General features: G+C 42.0%; 1 protein-coding gene across 1 annotated transcript in view; it reads right to left on the bottom strand.

Moving 5' to 3' along the window:
- Positions 1-405: 405 nt before the first annotated feature.
- Positions 406-23,033, bottom strand: part of NPSR1 (neuropeptide S receptor 1) — a 60,392-nt gene continuing 37,764 nt past the window's right edge. The window contains exons 3-9 of the mRNA XM_050915831.1: positions 19,547-19,650; positions 19,109-19,202; positions 14,099-14,300; positions 4,996-5,072; positions 2,935-3,024; positions 623-803; positions 406-499 (exon numbers count right to left, since the gene is read on the bottom strand). Coding sequence (XP_050771788.1) covers positions 406-499; positions 623-803; positions 2,935-3,024; positions 4,996-5,072; positions 14,099-14,300; positions 19,109-19,202; positions 19,547-19,650 — 842 coding nt within the window. The remainder of the gene's footprint in view (positions 500-622; positions 804-2,934; positions 3,025-4,995; positions 5,073-14,098; positions 14,301-19,108; positions 19,203-19,546; positions 19,651-23,033) is intronic.

Raw genomic sequence — 23,033 nt, 5'->3', positions numbered from 1 at the left:
CTGCTCTGTAATTACTTGTAAATACTCTTTATCCGTTATATGAGCCAGACAGTACAGTAGATGACTTTTAGTGATTCCTGAAAAATAGAGAAGACTCTGACTAGACACCATTTACATTGTTTTTTGCCATTCGGAGTACATATATATTACAGCTTGCTTGAAAACAGAGGGCCAAGATGAGCCCTTACAACAGTGGCATGCAAACCCCTCGTACTGAGTTTGGCACAGGCAGTGTGTGATTGCTGAAGCTGCAGTGCCGATCCAAAATACGCATGCTGCTCAACAGCAGCGAGGTGCAGGCTCTTTCCAGTCAGTGTCCGTCCACTCATGATGCACGGCGCTCGTGGGGGACGTCTGCTTTCCTTGGTATGGGTTTTGACGTGGCTTTGCAGAGCATCATCTGTGCTAGATGTATTCTGGTTTGGACAGGACTTGCATCTCCTGCCCTCCATCACTCCTGTCCCGGAAAGTGCCCCCCAGCCTTCGAGTTCTTCTTTCCCTAAAGAAAATAAGGAACGGTCAGAATTAAAACAGAAGAAAATAGGTAGTCAGTTTAGGGACTGTGTTTATGTGTTCCCTCCCTTTTTAAGGGGTAGTCAGGGTGACAGTAAAGGAGCGATACTCGAAAGGGGGGCAGAGGCGGTTGCTGAAGAGGCAGTAGATGAGGGGGTTAACAGCACTGTTCAAGGCTGGCAGGTTCTGAATAATCACGGATGCATAGAAGCGCTCTTTGGTCTCAGGGAGTACGTTGAAGTTGTCCAGGATATCAAAAAGAAAGTAAGGGCTCCAACAGAGAACAAATGCTGGAAGAGAGACAGAGAGAGGAAGAGCTTGGCATTAGATAGTTTAGCTATTTAGGGAGGTAATCACACACATACAGAGAGACTGTCATAACACATAAATATTTGTTCATGCAAAAAAAAAAATCTCTTCCTATTCAGGGTCTTATTTAAGAGAATAGTTATTAGATTGTGCTTTTATTTGTCTTTATTTTTATTTTAATGCCCATAAAATATATTATGTGTGCTCTTCTAAGTGTTTAGAGTGCTCCCTCTAGACATATCGAAGCACTTTTGAACACTACACAACACATAAAGGGTAAATAGGTAGCCAGTTAAAGCATCATCAGTTATAGTGAAGTGCTCTTTTAATGGTCCCCTGAGTGAGCAGCCAATCTAAATGTACACACCACCAAAGTGCTGCTCCGTGACAGCGCTGCCTGTCACAGCCACCTATTAAAAAAGGGCTCTTAGACACCCAGGAGCAAGGAACGACACCCTTTCACACCACATTATGGCAGACCAATGGGTCATTTTGCATGCTTGTTGGAGGTACTGTGTACAGGGAGCATGCAGGAAGACTCTCTAATTCCTATATTGCAATTTGAGAGATGACTTTGGGGAAGGGAAGAGAGGACTGCGTTGTTCATAGCCCTTGCTTTTGTTCAGAGATGGCAGAAATAAAAAGGCCATAGATCTACCTTTATTTGCAGGCATAGGGAATGAATCTGTCCCTCAAATTTCTGCGTCATCTCCTTTCACAAAGGCTTTTGATTCAAGATTTACATAGAAATGCTGGGACAGGCAGTTCACTCAACTAAGCTCTAAGTACCTGGGTTGCAAATGTACAAGTATCTGTGAAATCAGACACATGATCTCTCCCTGACCCAAATGAGACAGCAGAGTGACTTCATGCTTGCTTTCTTGTCTCATTAATCAGCATTTCTTCGTTGGCAGTTAGCTGAGCGCTCACTGAATGTGCAAGGAAGAGGTAAACTCCCCTCCTGTTTTCTAGAGTAACCAAACTGGCAGTGTTCATGCACAGATACCAGCAAAACAGCAATACACAGTGTCAGCATATGGATCATAGCACCGACTATGCAGAACTTTAAGTGGCTTTAAAGAAATCCATGAATGTTAGGTGCCTTAATCTGTTTGCACATCAAAAGATGCTGGGTACCTAATATTATCAAGGTCTTTTGAAATACTGAGCATCCAGATGAGCTCTTAACATCCGATGGCGTGGCAATAGTAGTTGTTTCTGACAAAAGCTTTCTCTGACTGCCACGCAGAAAAATTCAGACACAGAGAAGCTGTTCTTGGGCTTCTGAAAAGCATGAATCACACTGGCCTGTCTCATGTCTGCAGGTGCTACTGCTAAACAGTGGGCTAAGCACCTCAGTAGTAGCTATTATCACAATATCATCCAGTCTGAATCTTGTGTAGCATTGGAAAGAGGAGTGATCTCTTTTTCAGTGGTAGGGGATGGCTGTCAGCCCTTGGGAGTAAATAGCTTCGGTTGCCTTCCTGCCTGTCTCTGGCAGCTAATCACAAGCTCTGTGTGACGCTGCCTTTATTTATTGAGATAGAATGTCAGCCTCCTAATTCCGTCAGAATAATGTCATCTCCCTGGGAGACGGAGGACACCTGCACTGAGTCATCTGCTGCCCAGTCAGGAAGGGAGGGCTCGTTCTTCCCACCTCGGCAGGCAACATGCTTCTGACATCAAATTCAATTGCTCTGTATCCCTCGCCTCTCCTTCCTCTCCCTTGCACTGCCCCAGCACCTAACATGCCATACATCATAGTCTCTAAGCCTAAAAGACAACCCAGTTGCCAAGTTTTTTGGCAGCCTGGATGGGAAGGAGATGACCCCGTTCTTTGTTCCTTTTAGGCAATATCCCTCCTTTACTTTATGCGCATGAGGGGCTGTGCATATAATTTCATTTGAGGCTTATGTCAGATGCCTAATATACGAGCTTATCAGCCAGAGGAGAGGGGAAGGACAAGGTCAAAAGGCAAGTCAGGGGGTCTAAGTAAAGCTCCTTCTCTGAGCCACCTACTGCACTTTATCTGCTGATGATGGAGGAAGCTGAGGAAGACCAGCTTCCTAACGTCAGCATCCTCCCTAGCCAGCTGTGGGGCTTTTCACTTACCAAGGATAATTACAATGCTGTACTTGATCGCTTTCACTTTCGCCCTGGATATGAACCCACGACTGGTGTAGCTAGCAGAGGTTTTGCCACCTGGGGAAAGAACAATTCGGCTAGTAAAAGAGGATGGCTGGCACGTGGATGTGTCAGCGTGTACCTCCACAGGCAGGACAGCAATATATAGTCCATCCTTCCCTGGCATCAGGCAGGGGCTCAGTAGTTCCTGAAATTCGGACACTTGCTCAATTTGGACACTCAAAACCTGAGCCACCCAAAATCAGAAGCGGAAATGTAAGCAGAAGAGTTCTTCCTGAAGCAGCTGGGTATTCCTGATCCTCGACACTTAGGAGAACCACTGCATATGTGCCCAACTGTATCAGTCTAATAAAAACCATGCGCCATTACAGCTACAAAAATGCAACAAGAGTGGTGTTATAGGAGACATTTTCTGAAAGGAACTGGCAGCTGTAATTAAGAAAACAGAAGAAACAACCTGGCAAAACAGACTACCTGTTCACTTTTAGCTGCATTTCAGTCAGAAGGATTTTAAAAGCTACATACTCCATTCCCTTAACCACTTACTCTTTTTGATGCTTTGGATAATCTGTCATGCATTTTACTCTCCATGTTGACTCAGTAATGAAATACGAAATGCTGTTAGACTAGCTTTTCAGAGGTGAAGTGTGGCTTGAATTGAGAAGCAAATCCTATTCAGTCTCACACCAAGGCTGGTTGATCTCATTTCCTCTGAAGTCACACTAATGTCTCCAAGAATCAAGTTCTGTATTTGAATAACAGTACCAGCATGATTGCGATAATATGCCTGATTTCATTATTAATGTCAATTTACTGTTCATGTTACTGGGTCAGAATAATTAGGTTCAACATAGTGAATACACAAGAAGGTCATTTTTTACCAAAACATCTTTAAAATCTTGTAGTCCAAACTTAGGACTGGAATTTTGATTAACGTAATTGGAATTAACTCTGTGTACACGACTTTTTGCACCTCTTATAAAAACAGCATATCAAAACTGTGTAACTTGTAAGGAAAAAAATATAAATAAAATTAATGTGGGCTTGTTATCAGTGAAACATCCCATCTAGAAGCTTGAAATTAGTCCATACTTAATATTACTGGAAATCACTTGTTGACTTATAGAGCAGAATATACCTCTTGGATGAGAAGACTGATATTTTTTTTCAAGACTAGTTAATACTGGTTGTGTCATGAAGGCAGGATCATTAGAAATCAGTCCTGCTCAAGGTTTTCAAAGGAGGAGTAAATCTTAGATTATAGTAGACAGGTGTCAGGTTATGACATAAGGATATCTAAATATGTGCAACATCACATTAGGACACTTCCTCCTGTACCAGACATGATCCATGATCCTGCTTCAGGCAAGTAGCAGCAACTTGTTCCCCATAGTTTGATGTGTTTCCACTCACCGGTTGACTGCACTGACTGGTTGTGTGCTCTTACAGTTGTGTTGTAAAACACACTAATGTAAATGAAGATAGTTTTCTTCATAACTAATAGGAAAGGCAGCTGGCAAGTGAGGATCTTGAAATGATTTGTGCTCAGATTCTTTGCCAAAATCGATCAGAACAGTCCAAAAAAGTTTATGGTCTTGGGGTGGAAAGCTCAGATCATTTTATGGCTTTCCGTAGCCAGGAATTTCTGATCTTGACCAAAATCTGGGCTTGCAAGGTCATACGAAAGCACAGCAAAAGACTTATCTAAGTACCTGCTAGAAAAAAATTTATTCTGGAAATGGGCGAAGTTGTAGGAATAGGGATTCTAAGTTCTAGAATAAGGATTTTTTACCTTTTAATTCTTTTCTCACAGATGTTTTCTATTGTTTCTCTAAAGGGGATTTAGTGTCAGAGGGAAGAAGGTAAAAAAATGTAGTAAAGAGTTATGAATGAGCAATTACAGAAACCCCATTCCCACTGCAGTGATGGGGGCCCAATGTGACACCGCATGTCCAGGCATTCCTGGATTTGGGGGAACCGGCCGGATTCGAATCATGAGGCTGGAGACATGTGTGTGCTGAGACTCACCAGGGCAGCTGGATATGATGACAGCCTGAGCTTTGCTCTTTGTCCAGATGGTTCGAATCACGATTGAGTATATGACGCTACAGAAGGGAGAGAGTCATTGATATTATGAGGCACAGTAAATTTAACTGACATCCCAGACGTTTGTGCTCTACGAATATACTTATCTATGCGTAAGGAGCTCGTAGAGATGATGGGACTTCATAGGAATAATAATAATAATAATGATGATGACAACAACAATAATAAATAAAATATGACTCTTCCGTAGTACTTTTCAGAAGCAGATCTGAAGAGTTTTCACCATGGAAGTCATTATCAGTGTCCTGGCTTTGCAGATGTCAAATCTGAGGTGCAGAGGAATGCAATGATTTGGCCAAGATCTCGCAGGCAAGAGCTTGGGGATTTTGAGCTAGCCAAGGCCAAATCTGCCTGGGTACCAGCCCCAGGCAGGAGGCACCTCATCCCTGCACAGCGGTGTGTTTGTGGGCTTGGGAGCTGCAAGAAGGACACTAGCTCTGAAACAGGGGAAGCGAGGGGAGAGACCTGTTTTGGCTGCGTGTACACTTCTGGTTTGGTGTTACTTTGTGAGTATGAATCTGAGAAATAAAACGGTACCCTGGGGACGTCGACAGGGGCGAGATCCATGAGAAATGTGATTAAGTACCATGGTGCCCACTTTGAGGTCTCAAGGTCCTGGGACTGAAACCAAGTAGGATGGAAGTATCAGGTAGATGGGAAGAGTTAGATGATTCAAAACCAGATCCACCACAATTTGCATATTTAGAGGGGAATATACATATACTTTTAATAAGAAAGATGAAAAGTGCCCTAGTCCACAACGACCTCTGATAGTTATGACCTTTCCCTAGGCTATAACAAATCTGGAATTCTATTTATTTAATATAGAATAGGTAAAAATAATTTACTTCAAGCTGAAGAGCTGTTTGAACCCACATCCTGGATGAGGATGTTACCTTTTCAGCAGTTTACATAAAAAAAATATGAGGCCTTGCTCTGCCTCTTCTTCTGCCAGCGTGCATAACGTGCAGCTAAAATCACTAAGCAACAGCATACTTTTGACTGGTGTTTTCCTTTTTAGTCTGCTAAGGAAGACAAAAATAATTTAAAAAGATTTCAGCTAATGCACTCGGGTTGCCATGTTTTCCTGATGTGAAAACCAAGCATCATAACAGAAGGCCTGGAGCAGCCTTGACCATTAATTGCCATAAACCTTAGTGGTGACTCTGTGAAAAAGGTGCAACTAGGGAGATTATTTCAGGTTGTTTTATAGAGACAAAAATGTGTCTTACACTCATGTGTTTTATTTTTATTATCGGAGAAGACATTATTCTTATTAGAGCTTTCAGACTGATATACGAGCCTTTCCTACAGCACCCTCAATTCCTAGACAGACTTGCAAAGGCAGTATTTGGGTGCCTTGGAGGCTTCCTTTCTGTGGAAGTTTGAGCCATCTCGTTTCCAGGCTCAATAGGTGAGAGCTGGAAATTCAACGTGCAGTCTGGGCTGTGCAGCAGAGCAGTAGCGTACTTGCCCAGTGAGGGTTTTGCATGCATCTGCCATGGACTCCAGCTTGCCCTCCTTAATCCCTTCGAACGTCCAGCATAGCTCCCAGCTGACTTGAACATTTTCCTTTTATCTCCTGGCTTTTCAAGAACCTGTTTATTTATCAGCTGGTGCACTTGAGAGTTCCTTTGTACTTTGTACTGACAATGGTGGAAAATTCATGTATCATTTCTCCTTTGATTGTTCCCGTGAATAACAATGTGTTATAATGATAATTGTAAGAAAATTTCCAGCCAGCTCCTAAAAGTCCTGTTTCTATTTTCTCCCTAGCCTGCTATCTCTAGCCTGACCTTTTTATTTGCAGTTGAAACAATATCCCCTCTGACGCAGACCTGCATGTGCCCAGTAGGACACATTCAGCGTTGCCTAAGCATCAGGACAAAGGAGCCTAACTGTGTAGTCAAAATACTCAGACTCCCTACTTCTAGCCAGGTGCCACAAGTACTGAATTGCGAAGTCAGGCTCCTCACTTGCTTTCCTTCTGACCCCAGAAATCCTGCCCTCTTGGCTGCAGAGTCTGGTAGGAGCATCCCTTTCACTGGATGCAGTTATAGCAGCTGTCTTGTTCATGCACCAGTCATGGGATGTGACAACAGGCCCTGGAATACACTTGGCATTTCACATATGAGATTACATGCTGTTTCATTTTAATCCTTAATTTTTAGAAGTCCAGGGGAAAGTTTAATTCCTGGTTTAATCCAGTGGCTTCTAAAGTGCTGCCAACACAATGGATTTGTACTGGTGTTTTTGCCTCTGTTCATCTTTCTTTTCTCTATAGCTGGAGCTTCCTTATCGGGAGGGGACCAGAGGTGGCGTAAAGCTGCTCAGGGGGGGCGTCAGGAAAGACGAGTCACTTGTCAACTTGTCATGCTAGGTACACTTCGCAGCAACCATTTTGCCAGCCACAATTATGCCTTTATGCTTTGATCTCTCTGGGATTCCAGATCTTATTAGTACCTAATCTTTTTTTTTTCCCCAGCTATGCTGGCATGGAGCTAAGAAACTGGAGTTTCCAGAAATGTGTCACCCACAGCTTAAGACCATAAAGGGCATCTGCGTGTGTGTTTCAAAGCCACAACAATAAAAAGAGAGCACTTATGGAACAGAAGTTGTATTTTTCTTACAAGGGAAAAGCATTTTTTTTTTCAGAATGCATTTGTAGCTTCTTTCTTTCTGTAAAAGGCAGCTGGAGGAGGACATGGTGGTTGGCGACATCTCAAAGGGTGGGAAGAAATTCCCACTTGACAGAAAATGAAGTGGCAGATGAGCAAAGAGTAGCAGGGGACAAGAGTTCGGCAATGGTCTGCACCATTCTGACCATATCGTAATCTCCGTTTCCTTCCGCTCGACATCAAGCTGCTCAGCCTTCACTGCCAAGATGTAAAAGCACACCGTACACATTGCCACAAACCTCGTTTTCCAACACATGTAACATGCCTGCATGCTGCTTGCTCTTGTCTCCACTGAAAGCACCAGGAGATGTGTTGTACAGTTCGTTAGGTCCAGATGTTGTCAGGTTTCTTTTTGTCTGTAAGTGCATAGTGCACTGGTCTTCCAGCCCTCACTGGGGATTCTTGGGGGCTATATAAACATGTGCTGTAGTAATTTTAATGCATTCTATATTAAGATACTATATGAGTTGTTGTGGGCCATTATTTGCAGGTGAGAGACTAATGAAAGGGAAGAAACAGCTCAGGTGGAGGAGTCAAACCTGGATGGAAAAATAATCCAAGCCTTTTTGAGAAGGAGCTGCTCAGGCTTTGAAGACCACAGGATAGAAAGGAGATGCTGTTGATCTGAAAATGCAGTGATTTTTCTAGCCCTGATAAAATGCACATCTGGAGAGGCGGCAGGAAAATACAAGAACATGGTTCAGACTATGGATGTATCTCAGCAAATGAAACTCATTGGATCTCCAAAAACAACTTAGCTTGATCCAGATTCTGAAGGACTGAGATGCGTGTTCATTGTAGCATGTTATTAGTTAACGGTGGTGTTTAATATGGCCCCATTGGTAATTACAGCATTCTTTGGCCATGTAAATAACTAGCTTATGGTTAGTCATACAAATGCTACCATGAATAGTCCCACTCCGTCTTTATTTTTAATTCACAGATCACTTTTGTTTTGGAAAATAAAATGTCTTCTGGTAAAGCTATGTATTGATATTAACAATCTTAAGAGTTATTGATCTGCCCACTTTTTAAACACAGATTTTTATTTTTTTTTAAATAAATGATTGCATTATGATAGCATCCCACCCAGCCTTGGTATTTACTAGTAAAATGAGCCTTTACCATGGCAAAAAGTACACTTAAGCTCCCTGCTAATTGCTTGTATTTATCATCCAGCATTGCTTATTGTTCCTTGTACTTTATTTGTGCAAAGTGATGCAGCTGCATTATGTTTTATGGTAGCTAATTTACAGTACTATTTATCCAAAGACAAAAGGCATATGTAACTTCATCTTAACAAACCATGGTAGGCGTGTGTAATGGGTAAGTGAATAGATGGGCAGATATTAGAACATATGTGCAAGACCTAGGTTTTTTTATTTAGAAATGGAAATTGCAGGCAAAAATGATTGTGCTTACTGAATCAAGCTCAAAAAATGACCTTTGGTATTTTTGTTAATGGTATTTTCATTCCTTTTATTTGATTTAATTCAGACAAATACCTTTTATTTAATCTGTTTTTTATTTCATTGCAATGTCTTGGGTTTAGTTCCATATTTTTCCTTTTAGCTGATTCTGTTTTTTCTCTTCTAATTATTTTTCTGCTGCTCCAGAGCAAATGTTCTCTTTGGAGTTTTGATTTTAAAGAGCAGATGGATATTTTTCCCTCTGTGCTTCAAGAGGAACTTTTGCAATTTTTTTTGACCTGAATTTGGAATTATATTAGACAAATGTCTATGTATTACATTTATCAGGTTAAAATATAAAAAATATATTTGGCAATCGTGAATAACAGCTAAAAAGAGTCTGAATTTCTGGATACTCAAGTGCCAGAATATAATTATCATTTGGCACAGACTAGCGATACAGAATAGAAACCCAGTAGCTCTCCCCATCACAGGACCTGAGGGGCCCAGGTGCAAATATTTGCAGAAGAGCAGTCTGTAATCTTGATTTGACCCATATTTAAACTCTGTTCAGCAATGCCCCAGAGGTCTTCAACTAGCACAGATACCATTTGAGCTTTGCTTGGCATATCTTGGTGTAGGAGAAATGGCTTTGGTTATAGCTGATGACACTTATCCCAGAATAGGACAGAACTAATTACTGCAGGTTGCCTAATTAATTTTTCTGAATTTTCTGGGGTTTGGTAGGTTGACAATATCAACTGCAGAAAAACTGGTAGATTAGTCTAAATAAGAGGGAAGAACAGGCCAAATTTTTGAGCGCTGTAAAGAACCTGATGCAGGATCTGTGGCTCTCCCTGACTGACACTGAGATAGTGGGGAGGAGGGGAGATTTTACATGAAAAGAACAAATATTCTCCCCTTTTCTCAGCTCTCAAAGACAACCACACACTTGGGTTAAAAATCTAATCACAACTTTTCATTCTCTTTTCATTATTCAGGTCTTGTTTGTTTGTATTATAATCAGATGAAAAACTTGCCACAAAACCACAAGCTGTTTGATAACTGATTGCTGATTCTCCACTTGTGAAGGAGTGGTGGGAACAGACCTCCCAAGTATTTAAATCTTTCAGGGCTGTTGCAGTTTTGTTCATAGATTGCCTTTTTATATGCACGTTAAAAAAAAAGGGACAGATTGTTGTTTTCTTCTGGTTCGTGTTTTGTCTTGGAATCTATAGGGTTGGCTCACACCACGTCTGGGAGATTAGCTTGTCGGTGGAAGGGTTTTCCAGACTGAGCATAAGGTTATCAGCTAAATAATTCATTCCACATGCTGCAGTGTTACGAATAACACAATTCCTGTGAGTTAGTTGAAGGCTGTGTCAGGAACACGTGAAATCAGCTCTGCCGAGAGAGCTGAGGGATGGATGAGAGAAGCTTAAAAGATGATGGTACCTGGACTGTAGCAAGTGAAAACCGCTCAGCCAAAGTGGCGTATCTAGTGTGGAATTAAGTCCTGCACCTGAAAAGTAAAATTTTATCCTTTGTATGCACTTCGGATGAACTGCGCCAGAAAAAGTGCTGTCATCAGTGAACTGCTTTGCTCTAGAGGTTAGGTTTTCAGCAGATTCAGGCAGCAGAACTAATTAAGAATTAACTCCACCAGCCAGTGTCCCACATTGCGTCAGGCACCTGCCATGCAGCTAAATCAGAGTGCTTCAGCAGAGGAAATAAAGTAGCTGTGCAAACAAAACGAATTATTGCAGAAAAGGTCTTATTCTTTCTCTGCGTGCGCCCTGCCTCACTTCCTCAGTGAGTGTGGTGTGTGCCTTGGCTTCTGGTTTATTCATGTTCCCGGCTTCTTAGATACTGATCCTTGACTTTTCAGTCACACGTTTATGGATTGTCTCTCCATTGTTATGTTGTGGCCTTTTTTTAATAACGTCTTCAGCTAAAGGCCATTAAATTAAAAAAATCACAAAATGCCTTCCTTCATTTACTAAATAACACCTTTCATTTTTATAATTAATCTTTTGACAGAGTAACACACAACTACAATGTACGTGATCTCCCTCCCTCACCCTTATGAAACAGCATCTCGTTTGTCATTAAACCTACTGTGCATCTGAAAGTATTCAGTGGAACAAAACTTTTGCAGAGAAATCGAGTCCCTGCAGACGTTAACAGCCATTCCTGCTGTTCTTTAGCTGCAAACTGCTTACCAGAGTATTTGTATGCTGCAGCCACATCAGGTGGATTAACTTCAAACTCCTGGACTGCCAAGAAATTTTAAGGAAATAGATGTGACACCTTGAGGTTATGTTGACAGGTGTTTTACAGATGCATCAGCTGGGAAGTTGCAACCTTCAGTTGTATGCTTGAAACTTGAAAAAATGTTCTAAAAAAATACCCAGTTCTTTCCAAACTGCATGGCAAACTGCATTTCCAAACTGTTCATAATGTCTCTGCTGACCTTGCCCTGATGGTAATCCTCTTTTTATGTGATTTTAGACAAACCTCTCTATTCTGAAGAAAATAGTATCACTGACAACTAGAAATAAATGGGCACAAAAGAATCCTTCCCTGAGCCACCCCCCTTCCTTCCTCCCAGTGCTGGACACCACTTAGGACCTGTCAAAAATTTGACTTCTGCTGGCAAGGACGTGGGAGCATTTGTGTACATTGAAACCAGGAACATGTTTGGGCAGGCAACGGGCACTGCGCTGCCCCGTGGCTTAAGTTCCTGTCCTGCCATAAACTTCTCGTGTGAAAGTTGCTTAAGGTTAAAGCCTCAAAAATTTTAGGATGCTTTATTCATATCTCAGCTGTCAGGGCAATCTCACGAAATGCCAGTTTCACTGCCTTTCCCTTTCCCCTCATGTCTTCATTGCGTTCTTGCTTCTGGGGATTTACTGTAAAGCAAGTCACAGAGCTGATCTGGTTTGAATATCTTCCTTTGGCAGGGAGGAGGGGAGCATAATGTCAGCAGCTCTGAAAAATTTGTTGCTATGTAGCTTGCCTTTTCTCGCCAAACAAGTATATATGCCATGTAAAAAGGAGTGGCTGATCTGTAATAGAAAGCGTGCAAATCTGTAAGTTTGAGTGCGAAAGAGATGTTTCACACACCTGTGGAATGACTGATAACTGGACAGGCTATGGGCCTTTTTCCTAAAACACTTAAGATGCTGGCTAGAATTTTCTGATTGCTAGCTATTTGAGAAAGTTCATAACAAAACTCCTCTCATAATGACAGCCAGCCTCAAAGTTTTCTAGTGCTGTTTCTTTTCACAGTTAAATTACTTTTTGTTTGTTTTGTGTGTGTTTATTCTTTTTGCTGCTAGTGCTGGGCTGCAGATCCACCCACATTTTTATTTGCATATTCCCAAGGATATTTTTTGGTTTATTTAAAGCTAGGCTGGTTTTAAGAGACAGGAAAACACACAAAGAGAAATGATTCTGTCTAGGAAGGAAGAGCAACTGGAGAATCCGGGAGTAGTTTTTCTCTATTGCTATCATGTCCTTTCTTTAAGGAGAACTTTTCATGATTTTGTTTGTTATATCTGTGCAATCTGGCACGAAAATGGAAGGTTTAGCAAACTGATGTATTATAAGCAAAGTATAAAAATTGTCCCGTCTCTCTAGCGAGCAACACTGATCAATGTTGAATCTGTATCAAAAAGTCAGCTAGATGACTTCAAGCACCACGTGGTTTTGATTCTATCAGAGATAAACTTGTTTCCATTAGAAGCTGCAGAACTTAATCTCTGTGATTAAACAGTAAGAATCTTCAAGGCACAACTCAACTGGAAAGGAACTAAACCCACAACACAGTCTTTACTATTTAGCTTTTGTAGCCAGTCCTGTCATCATCTAGAAAAGATCATCCCCCCCCTACCCTGCTGTCACCTGGGGTGCTAATGAGCAGGAAGCTAACGGAGACTTATGACTGGAAAAGCAGATGGACCAAGAGAGATGTCCAAGGGACATGCAAACATAGCTCCTCTCTCACAGCCCAAACAGCGTGTCACCAAATTATGGGGAAAAAAAGGAGTCCCAGCAAGTTTTCTTTGCCACTAAGAAGGGATGGACACCAAGAAATCCTATTGTAACCTTGCTACTGAAAGAGAATAAAAGGAAAAGAAAGGAAAGGGCTCAGAGAAAAAGTTACTGCCACTAGCAGCCTTTCAAGGCAGTTAAGAAGCCTCGCTCCTCTTCCACATCAGTTTTTCACGGCTCCTTTGCATTGGTAGCTCCTCATGGCTAGATGCTTTTTGCTCAACAGCAGCTAATGGCAGTGCCCCAGAGGGAGGCAATAAAATTCACTGATCACTAAGCACAGTCTGGGATATTAGTTGACCTCCATTTAAAATAGATTCTGCTGCAGATTGTCTTTGTGATTTTGGGCAAATCAGTCTCAAGTATTTGCAGCTCAGGTTTCCCGTTACAAAATGGGAAGAGTTTTATTTGCTTGTATTTTAGGAGTGGTTGGCAGCTTCAAACGCTTGGAGATTTCTTTCCGATCCTGGTGAAGAAACACTCTCCTATTACTATGAAGCTTGAGAGCACTTTAAGTTAATTTTAGTTTAATTAGTGTTAAGTGTGGTTTCCTGTTCTTTTATTAAAATTATGCTTTGTCCTAATAGCTAGACATTCATACTGGATTTATAAAGATAGGTTTCAAGCCTGAAGCTGTGGAGATAAGTGGACACACTTAGAGATTCAGTCCTTTTTTCAGAGAAAATGTTTCTGCCTATTAATACTGCATGGAGAACACCCAGGGCAAGTACAGCGACCCGTGCATTATGTGATAAAAACTGAAGCAGCTATAAGGCAGGTGTGGAAATGAAATCATAATGAATGAGTAGAAATTAAAGCATTAAGCTGATTGCACGCTTGACAGCTTTCACCACACACTTGCTGACTGCAGTTCAGGCTTACCTGATAATGATCAGAGGAATGAAGTACACCAGGAAAGCCACCACCGTCATGTAGGGTATCCAGTAGGAGTCATCAGGCCAGAGAGCCCAGCACTGCACTTCCCCGTTGGAGAGCTGCCGTTTCCCAAAAATAATCAGAGTCGGTATGGAAAACAGGAAAGAGAGGCTCCAGGCCACTCCAATAAGTACTTTCGCCTGTCTTTCTGTGCAACAGAGTCAAACAGATGGTGTTAATGGGGGTGCTGGCGGGACTGGCCCCTTGTAGCAGTACTGACAGAAAGGCAGGGAGGAGGAGGAAACTGGGTGAAGAAAGGGAATTTTGGGCTGCAGCTGGCTGATGATGAAAGGACTGCAAAGGAGAATGGGGATTTCATCTCCTTCTCGTGATAAAAAGTCATGTCGTTATGGGCCTGTATTTTACATGTTTTATTTAAAGATGCTAAGGGCCATTGAATCTGAAACGCTATAAGAAAGGCACTGGTCAGGGTCAGCAAGTCAGAAACGTGAGATGTATATGGTTCCTCTGTGCCACCAAGACAACATCATGAATGAATGCAAAGGACCACAGGCCTGCCCTACGCTCTTACCCTGGCACAGCAAAGCAGTCGTCAGTAGGAGGACACAGAGACAGAAAAGAAGAAGGAGCCCTTGCACTACAGATAACAGAGGAAGGCTGAGACTGGGAAGGGTTACTTAAAACATAAACTAGGTTGGAGCATACTGGGTGTACTGGCAGGGGAAATGTCCTCCTCGTAATGGAAATTAAACATTTTGATTGCACCTTGAAGTGAGAAACCTCACAAAACATTTCCTATCAGGAAAGAGAAAATGCCTTAGTTCAGGATCGGAACAAAACTGCACAACCAGCTGCCTTTAACCCCAGCTGCAACTTTACTGCCCCAGCGAAACGTGGTCCTGGAGAGCCCAGGCATCTCCTGCAGTTCTCTGCATCATGGTGGGGACCAAACCCAGCTCCTGTTGATGGGCATATGCCCAAGCCATGCCAAGGGTGGACTGCTAACCATGAGACAGGGCAGATGATGGTGCTCTAGTGCTCAGCCCTGTTTTATCTGCCACAACAGACATCGACTAGGAAATCCTGCTGGGCCTTATGGTGAAGAACAGGAGCTGAAGGATCCCAAAACACTTGGCAGGTTTGGGGTACTGCTTCCCCTTGACTTCTGGCTTCCTCCGCTACCAAGTGGGGAAAACTGGTGGGAAACCAAATGCTGCCTGGTGGCACCCCTGGGATTTTGTAAAAATCAATGGGTTGGAGTAAACAGCCCCAAGGCTTTCATTTTCACAAATGTGCATCTTCTGACTAAAATCCAGGTAGCTCTAGCCGAAAAGTGTGGGAAAAAGGGCTGATCTGTGGAGTACCAGTGATTCTCAGCAGCAGTTATTCCTCCTGAGTCATATTGCAAGAGGAACAGATGGGGACAGATTTTTTGATCTGGGAAGCTTTGGTGTTGAAATACTTTACTGTCCTACAAAATACCCGAGTTTGTGTGTGAAATAGAAAATCACTTTAAATTATGCATATCAAGAAGAATGTCTTTCCTCCTTGAAGCTCAAAGAGCAATAAGAAAGCGTGTGGGAGAAACATTCAAGAAGTAATTTTATGCTTTATAAAACATCAGTTGCAAATTCACTTCGCCTGCTCATTTTTAAATGCTACCCACGTTCAGCAAAATACGATCTTGCTAATCTAGGGCTTAAGGGAACTCTGATGACATCTACGTAAGTGAGAGGGTTAGATTAAGTCTATAAATATTGCACAGGCAAAGGAGAACTGTAAAGTTTCCCAAAGCATAACAGAATAAACTTAGCAAAAGGAATATTAAGAGTAAGTTTCACAAAATATTTCCTGACAGAAAAGGCTTTTCGATTGTGAGCTAGCTACTTAAACTACATACATAGAAGCCTCAGTGGGGCCCACCTGTCTATTTCTAAGGGGAAAAGATTATACTTGGATAATAGACTTTATTTTTTGCACTGTGTAGTGACGCCCTTAATTTGAAGAGAAGTAAGCAATTTGGGTTGGGCAAGAGTGGTATTTTATCTTTGTGTTTTATAAAACATTACCTGCAATGTTCATTTATTCTTGTTTTTAAATGTCCCTCGTGTTTGGTAGAATATGGCCTTGCTAGTCTAAAGGGCTTTACAGGGCACTGATAGTATCTAGGTAAGTAGATTTTTGTTTTATTGGACTAAAGTTAATTGGCTGCCTCACAAGCAGGGGTTTTTTATGTCTTTTTTTGCAAATGCTCTAATATGCTCTAAATGCCAGCAAATCATATAGCTAGAGCTATATCAATTATAAATGGAATCAAATAAATCACCGTTTTTGAAATATGATATTCTATTCAGTCAGTCTCAGTATTTTCCTTTAAAAACAATATTGCTCTTTAAATGGAGAGTTTTTCATACTGGGGTGGTCAAGACTAACACCCAGGGTTGGAGCGGGAGTCTCAGTTGTGAGCTCTGGCACTGACTCTCCTAAAGGACGTTTTCGTGTCGCCGTCCCCTTTGTTCCGCTTCCGCCATCTGTGAGCTGCGGCACTGGTTTTGTGCACATCTGCCTTCTCCCAGCAACGTGTGGTGGGGAGGCACCTCTGGTGAGGTGGTTTGCTCCCCACTACCATGAATGGCAATGCTATGCAACCCTTCTATAAAGTGAGTGCCATTTTAAAATTAGGTTTTAAATCCAGAGAGAGCGAGCTGTTCCAGAATCTCATTGATCTGATGGACTTTAGCGTCATTTGCAGCCCAAAGCCATGCAAGGGACAGTTTACACCTATTTGGGTTTTGTCTTTTACTTAAGCAGTTCTGTTGTTGCCTGCTGCTTAGTTTGTATATTGTTTGCATATACCTTTTCAACATGGCGAACTATTCATAAAATGTCTTCTGCTGTAATTTCTCGGTTTCTTTTCTTTTCGATCTTTATTTTGCGAATTTTTTTAATGACCCCTTTGGTTATTGAATTAGGTGCCTCATACAGTAGAAGCGTTAGGATTAGAATGGATAATTCTTCCACATGCTGCACTTTCTGTGGTCATTTATGTATTTGCAAAGTTAGTATAAAATATTTAACTGTTGAAATCTGTTTTCTTAGAAGCCATGCAAAGTACAGCTCATTGCAAATGCTTTTTAACAGGACTTGAGGCTAGTAACTAAACCACAATTTAAAAAAAAATAAAGTGTTTGACATTTTCAAAGCAAAATGTTTGATTTTTATTCCAAAATGATATTTCAAGGCTACATGGAAACATAATTTTTAAAATTGGTAAGGAGAAACAACTCTTTCTTTTCTTGATTGAAGGATTTTGGGGGATGAGTGTTTTGTTTTGGAAAGAAATTTGCCACAGGTTGACTCAGAACTGTTTTTAAAGTTTCTCTGTGTCATCACCAATGACAAAGTTTTGTAAATCTCTTTGTTCTCCATCTGCAGAATAGCTAAGAGGGCATTTCAAAAGCCCTCCACATGACACCTCTGCTAGGAACAGCTGGGTTGAAAAGGTGAGTATTTATGTATATTCCAGGAAGTTGCTATGGTAAATATACCTCTCTAGATCCTTCTTTTGGATTTACAGCTGCCTCCTTTTTCCCTTTGAGCATGGTCTTTGCTTGTCCATCAGTGTGTAGCCAGCCCTTGCCAGAGGCAGGTGGGCTTTGTCAGTGTTATCTCTGCTTGTGGCCTTTTTCCCCCCCCAGAGTTGCACCCAGCTGATGGCTCTGCTGCCCTTCGACTGGGTACAATGTCTGCTCTTCTCCAGTCTTAAAAAGGAAAGAAAAAACTTTATGGTATAGGTATAGGAAATGGGACTGAGTTAGTTAAAAAACGGCTTTTATAAGATTTGAGGTGGCTTGGTGGGGTTTTTTTTCAACTTCGAAGTGCTTCGCCAAGATTAACCACCAAATTCTTTACTAAGCCCAGGCGATAATTTAACAAGTGCCACTTTTCCTGTACCATGTATGAAGAAGAAATGTCAGTGGGTCTGTCTGACAGCTCGCCCCGCTCAGCCGGCAGGTTTGTGAGCCCTCCCCAGCCCGGCGCAAGGTCGGCAGGAGCTGCAAAGCGCGCCATGCCTCCCAGAGCCCGCTGAGAAAACCTTGATACCAGTCTCCCCATTCTGAAAAAGTTGGTCTGCATGCTGCGGAATATGAGGCTAAATTTCGCACAAGTATTTGAAGTTTTCAGACCTTAACATCTGCCAAAGCTGCACCACTGCCTGGGCTATGATTGATTCATAGGTTTTTAAGGCCAGAAAGGATCATTAATCTGATCCCCTGAATAGAGCAGGCTGGCAAAAGCCATCATTACTCCAAAACGATATTTGCATCTGATTAAAGCGCATCTTCCAGACCTCATGGTTCTTGTAACTGTTCCCCTTCCTCCCCACCTGCTATATCTGTTTATTCACTCAGTGCAACATACTTAAAGTCCCACTTTGGCTCTGTAGGAAAGAAATCATGTTCTCTAAATTGTACTGCTAAGCAGCCAGGATATATTTGAGTGCTGTAAAAATAACGAATAGAAGAAATTATAAGAAACAATAGATGTCCAAACTTATATGCTATAGGTTTTGAAGTTCTCTTATCAAACTATTATATGAATTCTCAGTACTACACTATTTATCCAAGTTATTTTTTAATGTGAATAAATAGACAATATAGCTGTTGCAGCTCCTAGAGTCAGTATAGTTGTACGAGGGATAGCTTTTGCCCATAATAACCTTCTCAAAATGCTGGAAGATAAAGAAAACCTCTATACTTTTTAAAATGTCATTTCATTCTTTGCTAACACAATGCTTATAAAAACTGCTGAGGGCTAAGTGCAGCTTAATAAATCTTGAAGCCACAGCTCCTTTGCCATTTGGAAAACTGTAATGGAGTCCAAATGTTTCTAAAGCAGGAATGAATAATTCATGGCAACAAGGTTAAGAATTTTGAAACTAAAAAACTATCCAATAATATCCATAGCAATAGCAAGGTACAGAAATTCTCCTACCTCCTTGCAAGAACTTCATTGGGTAAACTATGGCATGATACCGGTCTATGCTTAGTGACACAAGGACGTAAGTCGAGGCATATAGAAGGACCACCTGGGGCAGAAGGTATACGAGACAGCAGTTGAGACACATTTATTGCAGAAAACAATGTCAGCGAGAACACTGAAACAGGAATATTTGAAAACTTCTACTGAAAAAAAAAAAGAAAAAAACCCCTTGTATTTTCACCCAGATCTTTTTCCTTTATCTTGTCCACAAAATTTAAAAGATTTAATATGTTTTAATTAAAAGTGTTTCAACTTTAAATGAACACTTTCAGCATTTAGCACTTCTGATGCTAGAAAAATGTCTATGCAGCATTTTTGTTAAGGTTTATTGCTGTGGGGACACAAAGCCACGCGAGCTTGGGTATATGGGGGAGCATGAGGTTTCTATACCTGGAAGTAGCGAACAACTCTGCAAACAATATCAGGAGCCATGAAATCTCCAGTGTAGCGCCAAATGATGTCAGTCATTATGTTTATGAGTCCCGTGAATGAGTCTGCAAAGAAAATTAACTGAAGAAGCATTAAAAGAAGCAAACACATGACTGCAGGTGAGCCACAGAGGCAGGTATGACCCTCGAGATGTACCAGCTCCCCCAGTCTTGAAGGCGGCCACGCCATGACTGGTCAGCCCAAGATGCAAGAGGAGCTGGGAAAGGCTCAGAAAACACTTAAAGTTTTGTGTATTTGTTTTCTTGTTCTCTTAATTTAACACCAATCCATTCAGACAGACAGGGCAAGACTCCTCTAAGCATTGGAGCCCACAGCTGGTTTCTCATGAGCATGATTTGCCACTGCCCTCTGGGCTGCGGTTCAGCCTGGCTGGCATTGCAAACAGGTCAGATGAGCTGCACCCTTAAAGAGTCTTTTTCTCTCCGTTGCTTATAAAGGGATGTGAGGTGACCAGCTGAGATTGCCACGTCAGCCATAGGCTATATGCAGGTCCTGGTCTGTACCCGCATCTATACCAAAGATGCCTAAAATTGGCTAAGATCAATTCCTCCTCAAATAACAATTTGCTTTTTGTGAGTAGAGCTGCATAAAAAATCACCTATGGGTGTTAAACCCACATACATCTAAATGTTTCGGGCTTCTCCATGAGAGATGTGGAGGGGACTGCCTGGTGGGCCTGATCATGCAGTGTGCCGGGCTCACTGCCGCCTGCTAAGGGCCCCCAGGTTTTCCATGACATGTGGATAAAATACAGCATTGGAGAAGCTGTAGATTAGTGTCTAAGTGCATCAGCTTGATCCCAGCTGTGCCAAATATTGAACTATTTAATGTCTTTTTTTCTTTGTCTTTTATTTCACTGTAAAAAGAAATCTGTCTCCTGTGAAAGCACCTGGGGTGATATCCAAATGCTACTGAAGTTAGTGGAAATTTTGTCAGGATTTTATTCACAAACTTAATTATTTAATGACTAACCCTGCCTAGTCAGCTTAAAGTTAACCTACTTATGCCTGTACTTTTGCAGTCACCAAAATAAATACACCTCAGGCCGTCTTCTTTTTTTTTTGAGAGAGAAAATCTAAGGAGATATTCCAGCCTTTGTTCTGCTTCTTATTGAACAAATGAGCACTCACAGCAATGCAAGTTTTACAAAAGAATTGCAAAAGCTGGTACTGCTGTTGTACATATGAGCGATATTAAGTTTTGTCTTTAAAACCAAGATAATAAAAAAGTTCTCTCCCTGTAGGACAGGATAAATGTTTTAAGTGCTGTCCATGGAAGAAGATGTGCGTCAATGCAGTGTCCTGCCACTTCAAGTAACACAGCATGTTGCTCTTTTTGCACAGATTACTGCAAAGGGAGAGAGCAGGTTGGGAAAACATTTTGTGCGATTTGTCAGGACAAAAACAAGTAATACAAAGAAATATCTTCAATCCATATTTAAAAAATCTAGAGTGGTGACGGAAAATGTTTCATTTTGATACCACCATTCTACACATTTGAAAACCATCTCTAAAGTTTAGTGTGATAAAGGCATTCTAACCCCCATATCAGAAGATTTTGGTTTGAAATGTATGCTTTGGTAACAAGATATTCCAACAACTTCAAAACTTTTTTTTTTGAGCAGTGAACAGTTTGAACCAGTATTTCCAAGCAAACAGGTACAGGTTTGGCAAAATGAGTTTCTTCTAAGCCCTTTGAAATTCCAGAAATTCCAGATACTTCTAGCTGGAAACTGAGATCTCAGCTTAAAGCTTTAGAAGAAGCAACTTGTTTTGCTTCACTGGAAAACTAGGATTATTTTTTCTGTATCAGTAATCCTTTATCTCCTCTCTTTCTTCAATCCTTTATCTCCTCTTTTTCTTCAAGGTTCAGTTCAAAATGAAATTAGAGCAGAAATATCATTGCTGTTGCACGTAACTACATTTCCTCCCTCCTTATGACTTTATCGTTCAATTAATTCTGGTTTGGTCTTTCCTCTCCCGGTGTTTCTCAGCCCCATTTTCTCTCTCTTCTCTCTTCCCCCGCCTCCAGAGGGAGGCTGGATCAGAGATGACCTCCAGAAGGCCCCTCCAACCAGCACTTCTGCGGTCTCTGCTCTCACACCTGCCCAAGGCAGCAGAAAACCATGGTTTGAAACCTTATGTTAAATGTTGGTCATTGATTAGAGTGATGGGGGTAGGGGTGATTCTTCCTCTGATGAGTATAGTGGCTTTAAGACTTTACTGAAAAGATTGTAGGTGTATATAATTAAGGCGGTCCTTGAAGAAACCACAGAGTTTAAGTGTTTCAAAAAGTGAAACGCATCCTCCAGCAGTGGTTCAAACCCATCCCTTCCCCTTTCCTTACTCCTGAATTATTGATTCATATTCTCTCTCTCTCCAGTAATGAAATATTCATTGGTTCAAAGTAATACACATCAATAGAGCTTCACTGCAGGGTATCTTCCAGCTTTTGATGGTCTGAGCATCCGCCAAGCAGATGGTAAATGGGGGTTCAGCTTCCCTCCGGAGGAGGAGGGTGTGGGGGCTACCCTCCCTCCTACCCATCTCAGTGCTCTCTAGAGGAAAGGGAGGGAGAAGGGAAGGCACCTCAACTGTCTCCTCATTTTCCTCTTCTCACCACCATTTTGCCATCCCTTTCCAACGCATTAGGAGGGTGCTTTGGAGGTGCATCCTGCAGGTGAGGCCTGTGTCCTGCCAGTCTCCAGGATGCCGGCTATGGAGCTGCTTGCTGGGTGTAAGCAATTTGGGCAGGCCCAGAAGCACACTTCCAACTTATGTCCACGTCAGCTTTTTAGTTTGCATCGGGAGTGTGTTTTTTAACCTGTGGGTGGGCCCCACTTCACTGGCTTATGTGATGGAGAAGCCGCAGGGGAATGAGGCTTTGCTTCAGCTGATGCTCAACCTGAAGGTGCTCTCCAAGGGTGCCCTCACGCACCCCACACCATGTAGCTGCCAGCCAGTGCTCAGGCTGAGGGACCGTGGGGGGGTTTACTCGGCTGAAGCAGATTCCTCCCCCACAATGCACAGTGTGGATATCAGCTCCATCTTCGTCATGCTACAGGTCTGTTCCTGCTGCATGACATTACCTACCAATATAGCTATAGCCTTAAGTACTTTGGGAGCTTTAAAGGCAACTTGAGACTGTCTTTCCCTTGAAAGCCTTTGAGTGAGGTTTTTCAGGCGACTGCGGAGGCTTTTAAGCAAGGTTTAAACTTCACAGCTTCTTTGTGCTGGCAGCCTCAGTTCCTCTCCCCCAGCGGTACATTTTAAGAGCTCTTTGTGCTGAGTTTCTGCTGAATCGCTGCGAAGGTCTCAGCACGCGCTCCTCCGAGCGTGTGCCCCTGAGCACACCACACGTGTGTGCCAAAGCAGATGCAGCCGGCTGTGTGTGTGTGCACCAAATTAGCCAGATTTCTCAATACCCT

This window comes from Gymnogyps californianus, chromosome 2 (genome assembly GCF_018139145.2).
Source record: "Gymnogyps californianus isolate 813 chromosome 2, ASM1813914v2, whole genome shotgun sequence".
NCBI classification, from domain to species: domain Eukaryota; kingdom Metazoa; phylum Chordata; class Aves; order Accipitriformes; family Cathartidae; genus Gymnogyps; species Gymnogyps californianus.
Note: the sequence above shows the minus strand (reverse complement) of the source record. Positions and strands in the feature narration are given on the sequence as shown.